Raw genomic sequence first — 17,283 nt, 5'->3', positions numbered from 1 at the left:
GAAGATAAGATAATTAATTAGTATTGTATATTATATAACACTTTCATAAGTAAAAGAATGACAGTAAGGAAAATCAGTCTGATATTTTTCTTATTTTATTTATTAAATTTATAAGCTATTTGAAGTTACTCGATTGTTTATAATGGATTCTTTTAGTTTCTTCATTTACACGAAGCTAAATAAGCTTATAAAGATGCGACTGTTAACTCAAACAACTGTGTGTATATGATTTATAATCTTTAATGTAATGTGAATCTTTGAAATGGGAATTGTTTACTTTGAAGTATTAATCTAGTCAGAAAACAAGTGTTTAAACATTATGATTTTTATAAAATTGTTAATGCATTGTGCATGACTTAAATCTAAATGTTATTAAATTACATTATAATTCATTATTCTCTATTACAAAAGCTATTTCTATAAGTCAAAACTCTTACCTTCCACCAAACTCGACACTTATTTTCTGTTTGCTGAAAGCGACAGTGTTGCCACTTTCATTATGTTTACTAAATTTTTAAAATTTTTATTTTTATAATTTAAATTACAACAAATTTAAAACAATATATAAATTTTAATTAAAAAATTTAAAAGTTAGACATTATATTATATTATAACTAATTTAACATATAAGAAAATTATTATTAATTATAAAAATTTCAATTTACTACCTCTATTATTGAAATTTGAACTAAATTAATTTACGTAATATTAACATATTTATAGTAAAATAATAAAGTTAATTTTATATAATCGAGCTTCACGCTGAGATCAAAAACAATTACGTAAACACTGGGTCGTGATGGCGTGCTAATCAGTAACAAGTTCAATACCGCGCTATCCTTGATCGTCGTTTGTTTTGCTATATTAACCTATATTATAATTTTTTGAATGATGGTGGTATGATAATATAAAGTGTAATAAAATTTTCTATAAACGTAAATCGTACAAGATGTCGGGTATTCCGAGAAGAAAAGCATTCGGAGGGAACAGATCGAAAGCTGAAAATGTTAGCGCTTGTTTTCATCCTCAAAGCAAGGAACAAACTGTTCATATTCAAATTATTAAACAAGCGAGGAAAAGCGGGCAGCTTAATTTGACTAACAGAGGAATGATCGAAGGTAAAAAGCATATTTGAAGGTTTTTAAATGTAAATATAAAAATATATGGTAGGAGTTACTTTTAGGTAACTTTTTACGTATTTGTATATAGGTAAATTAACTAAAAGTAACACCTACCGAATCCGATACATCTTATCTATATTTATTAATAATTTGAATTTATTTTTAAGCTATAAATTAAGTTTTATTGCTATTTTTATCCCTTTATTGATTGGTATCAATGTTACATACATAAATAGATCAATGGGAGATATAATTAATCATAGTGGCATTGGCTAGTGCTGCTATGCTTAATTTCCTTTACTGATTGAATGTTTGGATTAATTGTTACATATTAAAAATATTTAATCGGTGAAGATGAAGATTTAGTATTAGCAAGGTTGTGGCCAAAGTTTTCATCTCTAAAATGTGAATGTCAAACATCGAGCACCACTTACAAGATGGTGCTCGACATTCGATATCCACGCTTTAGAGATGAAAACTTTGGCTGCAACCTTGCTATTAATTACTGCAATGCATATTGGCATTGGCTGATTTTGATATACATTTTAATAGTTAATATTAATTTCTCTTAATTTCATTTATTGTTTTAGATAAATATTGTGTTGTAATTTCCTTAAATAAGTATTTTTTGAATATCTGAAAAGAAACTTCTTTTTGTAAATTATTTATCAAATTATCTTGTTTTCATTTGTAGTAAGCTGTACTTTAAACAGCCTTCTATAAAATAATGTAATTATTTATTACATAAAAACACAATTTTTGAGATGTTATTTTTGAGTTATTGAATCTGAAAATGTTTTTCAACTAATTAATAGTTAGTAATAAATAATAATGTTTTATTTAACATTTCTTTTAGATTTAAGATATTGCTATTAAAAATTTTCTTGTGGATGTTTTTTTCAAATTTTTTTTAAAATTATGAATTAAAAAAGGATTAATGAATGACATCTAGAAGTAAATTGTTTCGATTTATTAATTTATTGCATAAGATGGAATTGCAAATAGTCACATTTTAAAAAATAATTTGTTATAATTGATTTATTTACAAAGAAAATCTTGTTTACAATTTTCTAATGTTTGCAATTACTGCTATTAACATGCTATCCCATTAACATGCAAGCTGATTCGCATAAAATGAAAGTAATTTTATATATAACAATTAGTATTTATAGTTCATAATAAATGAGACTGATACTTTATCATTATCCATAGTTATTAATAACACAATAAACTTGTAACTTTTTAGTAAATTTTGTTTTTTCATCTTTAATTATTTATTAATTGGGCTGCAATTTTAAAAAAATTGTAGACCTTTAAATTCCCACTATCATCTGTCTGTCTTTCCTTAATCTCAACAACAGAATTAGTTAGATGAAAATGAGACTAGATATGGAAACCTTAGGGGCAGGAGGCCCCGATTGACTATATATGAACTTCTAGTTTGTACCGTAAGTCATGTTATTTCAATTCAAAAGTTTTCCCCTGAAAGCAATTAATAGATGACTGGCACGATTCTATTGTTAAAGGAAAAGTATGATGTACAGGGGGCAAGATACTACTAATTTGAGGTGGTTCTCCACCTCAAATTAGTAGTATCATATATATATATACAGTCGACCCTCCCCTATAACACTGTTGATTTTTCTGTTTTATATGAATTCCATGTTGTACAATCATTTAGATTTTACAAATACGTGTGTCGGGCTGTGAACGGCTCACGTATTTGTAAAATCTAAGCAACTCGTACAACATGGAATTCATATAAAATGGAAAAATCAACAGTGTTATAGGGAGGTCAACTGTATATATATATATATAGGGCAGGGTGCCCCAATTTGTTTCGTTTGTGCTTATTAGTGAGTTCTGTGCGTCTATTTTAGGCTTTTCAGTGCCTTTAGATTGTGCTATTTTATTTTTGCGCTTTAACGAGGCCTTAGGGGAAGCAGTTACTGAACCTCCCAGTTGATCCTGCCTGTGAGTAACCCCTAGTGGGTGAAACCAATCAGTAACTGCGCTTGTTCAAAACGTTAGAAAGAGTCCTTTTAAGGACTATGGCCAAGAGGCCGAAAGTTTCCGAAACGGATGACGAGACGTCATCCCAGGAGATGGAAGTGTCTCACCAAGCAGAGAGAGTACTACTTGCGGAAAGCATCCGCGATGAAATTCAAGAATATATGATGGCGAACAATACTAGCAAGATGACGACAAAACACACAACGTTCATCTGTGAGAAGATCGACAAGATCATCGATATCTTAAGAGACAGTGAAGAGGATCCACTTCGAACTGTGATGGACTCTATCAACCAAAAGTTGGATAAAGTACTTTCAACACCAACAGCAATGCCAGTGCAGAGTTACGCACAAGTAGTGTCAAAAAAGGCAAAGCAACAGCCTAAAGAAATTATATTGGTGGAGCCAGAACAGGAGGGTGGAGACCCAGAAAAGACCAAGGATCGCTTAAAGAAGAATATCAACCCAAGGCAACTAGGGGTTGGAATCCAGGCGGTACGAAAATTAAAAAGAGGCGGAGTGGCGATTGAAGTTAACACAGAAGAAGAAAAGAAAAAGCTAAGAAAAGAAATTGAAGAAAAGACTGGCCTGAAAACCAGAGAGCCAGTGAAGAGAAGACCTCGTATTGTCATCTATGGAGTGGCCAAGGATGCCCCAAAAGAAGAAGTAGAAGAATGTTTATTTGAACAAAATGAAATCATAAATAGTAATATAGACATCGATGAATACAGAAAAGAAGTGGAACTGAAATTCAAGTACGGTAGTAGGGAGAAACAAACAGTGAACTGGGTGGCTGAAATAAGCCCAAGAGTCCGTCAATTACTGATGACAAAAAAGAAAATAAATCTTGGTTGGTCAAAGTGTGGCATAGAAGAATATATAAATGTCACTCAATGCTATAAGTGTTGTAAAATCGGACATATAGCGAAAAATTGTACAGAAAAGGATATTGTCTGTAGTCAATGCGGACAGAATCACAGATTTAAAGATTGCCCAAACAAAGCAAGAGCTGACTGCTGTAATTGTAGAAAAGAGAAACTCAAAGATACCAATCATAATGCATGCGACAAGAAGTGCCCCATAATACAAAAAGTAAGACAAATTATAATAGCTAAGATAGACTATGGCTACAACTAATCAGGAAGAAAATAAAAGGATAAAAGTATTACAAGTAAACACGCAAAGATCCATAGGGGCGACATCTGCACTATGTAAAGTAATGGAAAAGATGGATATTGCTTTAGTGCAGGAGCCCTATTGCCTGAGAGGCACACCGGGCTGTCTAAGAGTATCTTACCGAACCTTATATAATAAGAGTGAAAAACCAAAGACTTTGGCTATAATCAACAACAATTCCATCCCAGTGCTATACTACACCCAATGGAGTAACAGAAGAATGACTTGCATAGAAATTGGAAGAGGTAACAACAGTGTAATTTTGGTGAGTGTTTATTGCCCAATAACGGAAGACTTAGGACCTTTATTCAGCGAACTAGATGAATTGATTAGAAACTTTAAGAACAAAAATATTATAATAGGAGGCGACTTGAATGCCCACTCACAGATGTGGGGGGATCCTAAGAATGATGAAAGAGCAGAACTGTTGCTGGAATTTGTGGGCTCGAATGAAATGCACATCTTAAACGATCCTGAGTCATTGCCCACCTTTGAAGGCCCAAATGGCCAAAGCTGGATTGATATAACAATGTGTAACAACAGAGCGTTGAGGTTAATCCAAAGCTGGGCTGTGGCACCAATTTCCAGCCTCAGCGATCACAATTATATCTTCATAGAGAATGGGCAGTGAGGCTGGACAGAGGAAGAAGATATGGCACAATATGCCATTAACAGAGCAGACTGGAAACTTTTCCAAAAGAAGCTGGAGGTAGCAATAGAAGATATGAATCTAGATAATATCACAAACAGTGTAGAAGCGAAAGACAAAATAACAGCATTTCATACATCAGTGGTGGATATCTGTGATATGACGATACCAAGGAAGAGAAGAAGTAAGAGGACAGTCCCATGGTGGACAAAAGAACTAGGTGAGTTGCGGAGAATCAATAATCAACTCCGCAGAAGGTACCAAAGAACAAGGAACAATCAGGAAAGAAGTAGGAAGAAAGGAGAGTACCTAGAACACTGCAAATCCTACAAGCAAAAGATAAAGGAAGTACAGATAAAATCATGGAGGAAGTTTTGTACTAGGAGCTCAACAAAGCAATGGAACTATATTTACAAGGCGTGTGCGGGAAAGTTGAAACTGCCGCAATATCTCACAGCATTGAACGTAAATGAAGGATACACAGAGGGGTATGATGAAACAGTACAAGCACTTATGACAGTGTTTTTTCCAGATAATGATCCTGCTAAAGACTTGATGGAACACAAACTAATCAGACAGGAAATCAGCACTCCATATGTGGGGACAACTGAACCATTGTTCACTATGGAAGAGATTAATAATGCTGTTCATCGGCTGCAGTCAGGAAAAGCGCCGGGAAATGATAGAATGACAGCAGAAATTATACACAAGATCTGGGATATCAACCCTACTTATCTTGGTAAAGTTTACAATCTATGCCTTAGATTTGGCATCTTTCCAAAGATCTGGAAGACAGCTAAACTGGTAATAATACCTAAAGGTGAGCAAGTTGAAAAGAGCCAAGCAAAAAGCTATAGACCGCTGAGTTTACTACCAGTGATGGGGAAGGTATTGGACTTCCTCATCAGTCAAAGGATAACCTATCATCTTGAAAATATACAGTTTCTCAGTCCAAAACAGCATGGGTTCCTCCCAGATAGATCAACAGAGGATGTTATTTGTAAAGTGATCGATGCCATACAGAGTTTACTAGATCGAAATAAGTATTGTTGCAGTGTGAGGGTACAAAATATCGTGAGAATGAATCAACACAATAAAATATAAGTGCTTCTACCAGGGGAAAATTTATAACAAGCGTGCTTGGTGGAACAAACGCTTATCAGGGGGAATCCACTGGACTCGATAGGGATTAGGCAAAGACAACTATTGAATTCTACAAAATATTCCTTTAATATACTTGGGAGCATACAGTACTCCTAAGACAAGGATGAGACACAAAATACTGAGCCCGACAAATATAGTATATCGCGAATCGTTAACAAAGTCTCCCGACAATAAATTGCTCAAGTCGACGTAACAAGAATACGTAGAAACATACCAACATAAATGGGGCTTCGACAATCCTTTCCTCTCTTCCACTCCGGGTAGGAAATAGTTCCAAAGTTCAAAAATCTCTACGGACCCACTTGCACAAGCCCTATATCTTCCTTCCCGCACTTCCACCACACTGTCCTTCTTCTTCCCTTTCTCTCCTCTCAACTTCCGTTCACCCCTCTCCCTGAGACACACCCCACCCATAAAACACTCACCCCTCGGTTACACACCCCAGAATTACATAACTCCTCTCCACCGAGTCGGATCCACCACGTGGCGAAGGGGAGGGGCAAGAAAAGACGTAAGGCACAGCAGTATCAGTCTGGATATTCAAGGGGCCTTTGACCATGCATGGTGGCCCCTTATTCTAAGAACATTAAGAAGGGCAAAATGTCCTAAGAACATATATGAAATAGTAACTAATTACTTAAGTGACAGAAAGATCATCTATCATGCTGGAGGCTCTAATATTCAGAAAGTTCTAAATAGAGGATGCCCACAGGGGTCTAATTCAGGACCCCTGTTCTGGAATATAGTATATGATAATTATTTAAAGGCTGATAAAGGAGAAGGCATAGTTGAACTAGCGTATGCTGACGATACGATCATAATATTTGGCTCGAATTCTAGACGAGAGATTGAAAATAAAGGCAATACAGTATTAAAAGTAATATCAGAAAAGGGAAGAGAGCTTAAGCTCTACTTTAACCCTAGAAAAACAAAAGCAATAGTATTTACAAGGGGAAGAACTCCAGATCTTTATAAGCGAACACCTACAATTAAAATGGAGGGACACAGTATTAAGGTAGAGAAAGAGATAAAGTACCTAGGTGTGGTGCTAGATCACCGGCTTACCTGGATGCCGCATGCTACCTATGTAAGAACTGTAGGTGCAAACCTATTTAATGCACTAGCCAGAGCTGCCAAGGCTAATTGGGGCCTCAGCAAAGAGGCCATCGCTATTATCTATAAAGGTGCGTTTATTCCTAAAGTAACATATGCCGCAGGAGCATGGTATAAAGCTGCAGAAAAGGGCAGCATAAAAAGGAAGTTAAGAAGCGCACAACGGACGGCATTACTAAGGATGACAAGAGCGTACCGCACGACATCGACCGAGGCGTTGATGGTGATAGCTGGTACAACGCCAATAGACATGATCCTACGTGAAAAGGCAAAGGCATATATGTGCAGGAGAGGGTACTCTATAAACATTAAGAATGAAACTTATAAAGGAACAGAATATGAAATGCAAGCAACGGCAATGATGCTACCAAGACCTTATAATCGGATGGCAATAAATATAGCAACAGAAGAGGATAGAAGTGATATTGATATATACACTGACGGATCTAAGGTAGAGGGCCAGGTAGGAGCCTCCTTCCTGGTCATAAAAGACAATGAGGAAATCTACCAAGATCAATTCAGATTGGACGACAGATGCTCAGTGTATCAAGCAGAACTGTTTGCAATATTACAAACTATAAGATGGGTTATCTCCACCCGATTGTCTGGCTCAATAATTATAAACACTGATAGTAGTGCTGCCATACACACACTTAAGCAGTTCAATGACAAGAATATGATGGCTTTGGAAGCCAAGAAACTAATAGAAGAATATGGCTTAAAGATCAAAATAAGATGGGTGAAGGCTCATATAGGAATTGCAGGAAATGAAAAAGCGGACACACTGGCCAAAGAGGCCACGTCATTAACAGAAACCACTTACAATAAAATTCCAATATCTTATATTAAAAGATTACTACGGCAAGAATCAATAGACGAATGGCAAGAAGAGTGGAGTTATAGCATGAAAGGGAGACACACCTTCTGGTTGCTTCCCAATATAGAAGAAAGAATGAATGACTTAAGATGGCTCTCAAGTGACTTTATAACCACACAACTTTTGACTAACCATTGTAATACCAAAGAATATTTAAAAAGAATCGGAAAGCAGCAAGACACTCAATGTGAATGCGGAAAGGGAGAACACAGTTTAGACCATGTAATTAATGAGTGTACAAAGTACGAAATGGAAAGGATACAGTTACTATCACTAGTCAAAGGAACCTTAGACATTTCAAGCTTGGATTTATACATGATTATACGGGCTAGGGATCTGGTCCAGGAGGTGAAAACCTTCACGCGAACAATAATGTCGTGAATGGGGGAGCGAGCTGCTCCCTTTGCGACAGTGTCGCAATCTTGTAAAGGCAAGCAGCCTATGTACCTATAATGTAATATATTTTAATTGTTTGTTATAAGTATATTTTGTTTAATAGTTCAATTAATAAAGTAAGCGTTTCCCTTGTGGTGCTGATAGCGGGACAAGGGTGACTCTGATCCCCGAAATGGGGAAATGATGATGATGATTTAATGAAAAAATGTATATATATATATTCTAGTTTTTTGTTACAGAAATATTTTTAGTTTCTGAAAATTTATGCTACATTTTATATCATTTATTACAAATAAAATCTTAAGATGAAGTCATAAGTAGATTACATACATTCTGTATATGTTTTCTACTATCAATTAAGAACAACATGTAGAGAGAAAATATTTTTATAATTTTGCACATAATGCTGTTTAACTCTAGACCAGTGTTTCTCAACCTCTAATGAATTGTTGCCCCCTTCAATAAAACCATTATGTAATATCGCCCTCTTCACTTTAAATTCCGATGCCCAGGGCCAAGGTTAACGCCAAATTCGTACTGCATTGAATAGACTAGTGACTAGTATAATGTTATTTGTTTAATAATTGTATGATATAACGAATAAAATATTTAATTATTCTTAATATAATGTTTTACTATATTGCCCAGAAAATTGTTTTTCACCTCCCCAAAATATAAATTGTTACTAATTGCCCCCTCAACATGCAAAAACACCCACATAGGGGCAATATCGCCCCCATTGAGAAACACTGCTCTAGACTAAACTGAAAAAAAATTATATAAATAGAAAAATGAATGAATATTAATAATTTAATTAATTACTGTATTTGATTTAATATATGCATTCAAATTTACAGTTTTTCAAAAGCATTTTGGCTTTCCAGAGTTACTATAAAGTTGTCCTAGAAATTCAATAGTATCTTTACGTTACACATATATACTTGATATATGATAGTAATGATTTACAATATTATTGATATATTGCAATGATTTATTTTTGTCAATTTTTTAAATTATAGTTTTGAAAATAAAATTTTTTTTTCTTTTCTACAAAAAGCAATACTGATTACTATTTCAGTTCCTGTATTCTTTTTATTCATATTGTTCTTCTCAATCAATACAAAAAGTCCAGGTTTATATAATTAAATTTCTAGTAGAATAACTAGTCGAATATTTATAATGTTTTAGTTTTCTGGCTGTTATAAAGATATGGCGATCAGTCAAAAAATGGCCCCTCAAGATTTTTACATTTTTGAACTCAGAACATTTTGAAACATTGAGAAATGCAAAATAATTTGGGGATTTCTTCTGTATGTATGGATGTTAGCATATGTGTATGGCACAACTTTGTTCATTCTCTTTGAAGCTTAATAACTGCTGTGCTTTTTGTCTAAAATGTTGCATAGAGGTTTGTTTATTAGGGAGATTGATGCTATTAAATTTTGGTGATTAAAGGTCAAAGGGGTGGGAAGATAAAGGGGATCATGTGTATCTCCAGTACTTAGTTAGGATTTTACTTGTTATATTGGCATTTACTATTTTTTTATAAAACTCATCCCTACCCTCAAAATTAAGCTTTTTGCCATTTTATAATAGTTAAAAATATAAAAAGTTTTTTTAATAAAATAGGATAACAGATGACATCACCAAATGTTGCTGGGAAAGTTAAGCAACTCATTGCTGGATTTTTTGGACTATGAATGTGATTATGAACTGCACAGTTAAAGATATATATTTAATGTTAATAACAAATCTATTATTAGGATTAATTCTTTAAATCATTATAAAGACTAATTTGCTTTTACAGCTACAGTAATCTCTTGATTAATGTGGTTAATGCAACCCATGAAAAAGACGTGAATCAAAATCATGCTAATTTAATAATAGAATCAATACAAATTAATCTAATTAATTCCAATACTTTCAAAATGTTTGCTATTGACAAGACTATGTCTTGTTTATAAAATCATACTGCCCGATTTTCTTACCAGCATAGAGGTATGAAGGAGTACATATCGAGAGTTCATATTTGGCACAGAGTATTAGATACCCAAATCATTTGCACATAAAAGAATCCAGACTCGTAGGTAGTCAGGGGACTGAGAATCGATTCAAAATAAAATACAAAATGGCGATCCTCTTCTACAACAGGCAAAACAGCCACCTCACCCCACCAAAGTCAGGTAGGGGAGAGTACCACCCACAGTCATTCTAAGAAGTGAACTCTAACATTAGGACTGAAAACGTAGTTTCTTCTATGTTAGATAAAATTTGTAATCTAATTTTGTAAATTTGGGAGTACTTCAAATATGACGTTAAAATGGTTTTATGTTGTTACAAGTGTGTTTTTTTTAACATTATCTAGTATAGTAAAATCGTGGGACCAATAAAAATTTGACGTTATATTAGGGTTGTCGTTACATTCGATGACATTATAATTGGGTTAAACTGTATATTGTTTGTGCAAAATAAAAAATAATTTTGGACAATACAATAGCCATGATTATTTTTTCAAAAATGGGACATTTTTGTTATGCATTGACAAAAATTCAACCCTGGCCGACACGCAACAGAGAGAAATTTCAAAATTGGATAGGTTAATTTCATCGAAGATGCATCGTGGATGATCTTGTGGTCGTGGCCGGTGAAGTTTAAACAATCGCGCCCAAAAGCAGCGATATCAAAGAAGATAGGAGAATGAGAACGAGATCTGCCTTGAAGCATCAAAGTGATTCCATCTCTGAGACATAGTCTTGTCCCAAATATGGTTTTGCCATTTTACTTGTTTTTCTGATATAATGAGAATAAGTGATCAGTGGCAATAAAAATGATTTAATTTTATAATTCATAATTACCAAATGTCTAAGTGGCTTGATGGTAAATGATTTTTATTTGATGATGATAATTAAATAAGTAAATTATCATCAAAATTAATGAATTTGAAAATTTGATTTTCTAAAAAATTATGACATTCCTTTACACAATAAAAAATTTGGAATTAGCACCTTGAGCCTTATTTTTACTTTGTTTGATGAATTATAAATAATTTATTTATCATAAAATTGTCAAAAGATGATAGTTTCTCATAATTCAGACAAACCATTTGGCTGTGACAATCAATATTTTTCTACAGCTGAATAATTTTTAAATGATCAGTTTGGGAAAATTTGCAATAAGTTTAGTCAGATGGAAATTTAGTTTTTTATTCTTGAATTATCATTCGTGCCATTTACTGAATATTTTCTGGTAGTATGAAAATATGAATTTAGCCTTAAAAATAACATTGCATTAGTTGAATTTTTACTTGCATTACTTTAAACTTATCATTTTATAAACTGCGTTAATTTGATAAATATGTTAATTGAGAAATCAATGTATTTGTTTACAGTTGGATAAATTAATTATTACAAGGATAATCTTTTTGTAATAACTATTAAATTAGTATAAATAATTTAAAAATTTGAATTTCTAGTAAATTAACTTTTCAAATTAATTATAAATTTGGAAAAGAATTTTGTTTAATTCTGTTGTAAAATATAAAAAATGTTTGATGTTAAAACTTACATAAATTAAATATATTTAAAAATGATTAAAATATTCACTTCTGTGTGTAATTTCTTAATTAATTGATATGTAATTGTAATGGTTTTGATGTTATATGCATTTCTATGTATAACTGATATTAAATTAATAAACATATTGTGTTCATTTGTTTTAGCTTAGGAAATTTTCCATTTTTTGCTTCAAACTTTTAAATATTGCATGTTCCAATTTTTATAGAAACTGACCTTGAGCTCAATTTTCTTCGGATTCTTTTATATTTAATTGTAATGTATACAAGAATAGTATTTTTAATATAAATTTGACATTATCAATGAAATTTTTTCTAATTACAGTATTTAATAATATTTTAAAATACAGTAATTTAGTTAAGATTAAAATAAAAATAATGAAATTGCTATAATTATATTATAAATATTTTTGATATTTATTCAAGTTTTGATATACACTATCTGGCCAAAAGTATCCGGACACCCAGTGGTATGGACTTGGAGAGTCCTGAGGCATATATTAATATGATGTTGGTCTTCCTTTCGCATCAATGACAGCCTGCACACGTCTGGGGAGACTTTCCACTAGTTTTTGATAGGTGGCCATCGGAATTGACTTTCAGGCGTCCATCACAGCTGAAGTGAGTGCTGGCAGTGAGGATGGTCGATGTGGCTGGCTACGTAATCTGCGTCCTAATTCGTACCAAAGGTGTTCTATGGGATTTAGATCGGGGATCTGAGAAGGCCAGTCCAGTTTTTGAACACCCATTTCGTCAAACCATGCCTGCGCAAGTCTTGATGTGTGAATGGAGCAGTTATCCTGCTGGAAGAGAAATGGGCCTTCCCCAAAATATTGCCATAGAGTTGGGAGAGCAGCATTGTCCAGAATGTCCACATACATCTTAGAGTTCATGTTTCCAACCACAGCAACTAAGGGACCTAGGCCAAACCATGAAAAACACCCCCACAACACGATGCTGCCACCACCAAACTTTACAGTTGATATAATGCACTCATATAAGAAGCGCTCACTGGGAATCCACCAAACCCAGATGCATCCATTGGACTGCCAGATTATAAAGCGAGATTCATCACTCCAAAGAACACTTTTCCACATGTCCTCAGTCCAATGACGGTGAGCTTTGCACCATTGCAATCATCGCTTCACATTCTGGAGAGTGATGTTCGGCTTGTGAGCGGCTGCACAACCATGGAATCCCAGGTTTTTTAACTCTTGATGAACAGTCCTGGTGCTAACACTAATGCCTGATGATCTTTGGAACTCCTGAGTGATTTCAACCAATGAGGGTGTGTGATTTTCTTTCACTACTCTTTTCAGAGTTCTACAGCTGCATTAACTAATTTTGTTTGGCCTGTCACGTCATTTTTTTCCATTTTCACTGCCTTGACATTTTCACTTCATAATTACATCACCCACAGTGGATTTTGGTTTCTGTAGAATGTCTGAAATTTCATGAAATGATTTCCCACAAAGGTGGCATCCCACTATAATGCCATGATCAAAGTCACTAAGCTCCTTTGACGTACTCATTGTCTCACAAACACATAAATATGACCTGACAAACCACTACCAACACTTTTATACCTTTCGGTTACACATCAGAGACCATCACCTACCAGATCCACTTCTTTAGGAGGGTGTCTGGATACTTTTGGACAGATAGTGTATTTTATTATTACTATCAAACAAAAACTATATTATAATTAATAATTTTGTCAATAACTTTGTTTAAAACTAGAATCTTTATACTACACAATAATTATTTATGTAACCAATGTAAATAATCTAATTATTGTTTTAATATCCAATCAAAATGAGAAAGTTGATGCATAATTTATGGTAGATTTTCTAAGCTAAAATATATGAGTTACAGTGCAATTTATTTATTAGTTATGAATAGAAATATAGTGATTATATATAGAAATTACATATAGAAGAAGGTAGTTATATATAGAAATACATATAATGTTAAAACCATTACATACACAAATCAATAAAAAAAAATTACAATTGCTTATTTAAAGAAGTGAAACTTTTAATAATTTTAAATTTTACTTTGTGTGTCTCTGATTATTTGTATCTTTTATATTTCGAGAATGAAAGACAGGTAAAATAATACATTTTTCATTAAATATCAGCATCAGCTTGGATAGATAAGATGTCTAAGTTAAAGAAATTCAATAAAAACATCAGTTATTGAGAGAAATTAAATGTTTTAATATAAATAAATCAATTTTTAAAAAGGAACTATTCTTTTATAATTCTATATTATAATATAGAGTATATAGTTCTATATTCTACATAGTTATACAGTATATAGATATTCACCATTTAAATAATAGAAAATATAATACTGTAACGTTTTTGATATATGTAATTTTGTGATATTTTAACACACAAACAGCATGACGACGAACAGTACACAGAATTTACATCAGAAAGTTATTTGAAAATTATTCAATAATTATATCATAGATTTATATAAGTATTTATAATAGTAGCTATTAAAATTCCTTTTTTTAATATTATATTTATTAAAACTAGAGTATAAATATATAAATTAATAAAATCATTTCAAACTGTTTAAAGTACTTAAGACATAGAGTAACAATCTAGTACTGTACATGAGATATTAAAATATTACATTCAGTTTATCATATAATAATATGAGTACTTAAATTACAATATTACATTACTTGTAAATTGTAAATGCTGTTTCTTAATAAGATATTTATAATTTTATTCAAAAATATCGTATAATTAAATACATATAATACACGTTACATTATTATTCTCTAAGATTTTATAGTAATATTTAAAATATACATTACATAAATATTTTGAAAATTGTAGTAATAAAAACCATAGAGAATAATGAGGAAATGTGAAATAATCTAGTAAGAGATTCTCATATAAGTTACTTCACATTATCTCAATTTTTTCTATGATTTATATTAAATATATTTTTAACATTATTACTTTATGAAAAATAATTTGTTCGTATTCATATAATTTCGAAAATACTACTCCACTTTTTTATTCTATATTGTATGATTTATTTAATATGAAACTCTTGTATCTTAAAAAAAGCATATATATTTATATATTATACACATTTATATAATATATGCACACATATAGCTACAATTTTTTGTTTTAAGATATAAAAATTTAATAAAGAAATTTAAATATTATTTATTATTATATCCCAAAATAGTAATGATTTTCAATAATAAAGCCATTTGGAAACTAAAAATTTTCAAAACTATTTTAATTTTATTAAATAGTTTTTAATAAATAGAAATAATTAAATATTTATATCAATGTATCAAAATTCTGAGAAAATTTTTTAGAAGTTTGTTAACATTTTAAGGAATAAAACAGAGAAATTCAAAATATAAATTCTGTATTTTTTAGATAAATATTTGAAATATTGAACTAAAAAATCTAGAAATAAAATAATAATGATAATGAAAAAATGTATTGAAAAATGATACAAAATTAAATTTAAAAAATTAATAAATAATTCTATGCCAAAAGATAAAATATAGANTTGCTTTTCCGAGTGTTTGTGCTATACTTCTTTTTTTCAGTTTTGTGATTTATATATTTAATCAATATGGCATTCAAGAAAGAAAAAGTCGTAGTGGCAATAGAAAACGACAATGCGCTATCGCATTTGAGAAAAATTTTGATTAAAAGAGTAAGACAATCAACTTTAGATCAATTTCTTGTTCCTTACGGAAAGAGTTTGTTTCTTTGTTAAGTTATGGCAACGCAACACTTGGGCGATCTGACTAGGGGAATGCCTTCTGGGAGGTATTTTTAAGGGAAACTGGCCCCTATTTAGACATTACAGACGTGGAGAAATCCCGGAAAATTCCACGTGGCTAGCCCATCTGAGCGAGGTGCGGACCCACGAATGAACTCCCTGTGTTCAAGGTACGAAGACCACTTAGCCACTGGTGGGTTTTTTACCAAAAGAGACTTTAACTCGAAGAATCTTTCGATGAAGTGCTACCCGTTATTTTTTTGGAGGGGATTCCCCTTCTAAGCATTAAGCTAATATCTCCACTTTTCTGCCACTAACCACAACAAACGAAGGTATGTACAGTACAGTGCTATTTTATTAAACAAAGTTTACATGTTTGTTGCTGTAATGATAGATACTACATTTTCCTACATTTTCATCAAAGAAAATTACTGTTTTGTCATTTTATTTGTAATAAAATGACAAAAATTTTGGAGACTAGAACAGATTAATTGCATTTGCATTAATTTCTATGGAAAAAATTGCTTCGGTTAACTAACAATTCAGTTAACGAACGGAGTCGCGGAACGGATTAAGTTTATTAACCAGGGTTCCACTGTAGTTTAAGATATTTGAATTAAGTATTTAATTTTGGCAAAATTATATAATAACTTTCTAATTAAGTAACTTTAGCACTCAAACTACATAACTCTAAATGTAATTTATAAGAAAAATTTAAATTAGTGTGAATTTTCTTTATTATAAAAATTTCAATACTGTACATTCATTTTCATCTTAGACATTCTGCTTACTTGGTGGCAGACAGTGCATTTTCATGGAAGTTTGTGTCAGTTTTAACAAAATTATTTTTAGACTTATCTGTAACCCTATGATTTATATTTGTATTTAATATTAATTAAATATTGTTTTGTATACTGGCACAATGAAGTGACTTTTCTTCAACACTAGGCAAGTTTCAATCTTTATTCAGTTAGAACGCTTTGCTATACATCTACGTTTCGGGCATTTGCCCCTCCTCAGCCAACTAAATATATATAAAACATTATATGGATACAACCGAACACAAATAAAAACTAAAAAACGTACATAAAATTTTTTTGGTGGAAACGTTATGTAAACCTATGAGTCGTCTGGTGTTCTACTGTGCATTTGGTGTTTGTATCGAAGTGAGGTATGTTTCACAAAAAATTTTATGTACGTTTTTTAGTTTTTATTTGTGTTCGGTTGTATCCATATAATGTTTTATATATATTTAGTTGGCTGAGGAGGGGCAAATGCCCGAAACGTAGATGTATAGCAAAGCGTTCTAACTGAATAAAGATTGAAACTTGCCTAGTGTTGAAGAAAAGTCACTTCATTGTGCCAGTATACAATACATAAATACAACACGGTTTTGACAACAACAACAAATTAATTAAATACATTACATT

General features: G+C 32.0%; 1 protein-coding gene across 1 annotated transcript in view; it reads left to right on the top strand.

Annotated features, from left to right (window-relative positions):
• The first annotated feature begins 777 nt into the window (after window positions 1-777).
• Window positions 778-17,283, top strand: part of LOC111613972 (leucine-rich repeat-containing protein 40-like) — a 46,070-nt gene continuing 29,564 nt past the window's right edge. The window contains exon 1 of the mRNA XM_023355323.1: window positions 778-1,118. Coding sequence (XP_023211091.1) covers window positions 950-1,118 — 169 coding nt within the window. The 5' untranslated portion in view covers window positions 778-949. The remainder of the gene's footprint in view (window positions 1,119-17,283) is intronic.

The sequence above is a fragment of the Centruroides sculpturatus genome, unplaced genomic scaffold (assembly GCF_000671375.1).
Source record: "Centruroides sculpturatus isolate CEXI.00-Female unplaced genomic scaffold, Cexi_2.0 scaffold2043, whole genome shotgun sequence".
NCBI lineage: Eukaryota > Metazoa > Arthropoda > Arachnida > Scorpiones > Buthidae > Centruroides > Centruroides sculpturatus.
This window is presented reverse-complemented; position numbering and strand designations above follow the sequence as displayed.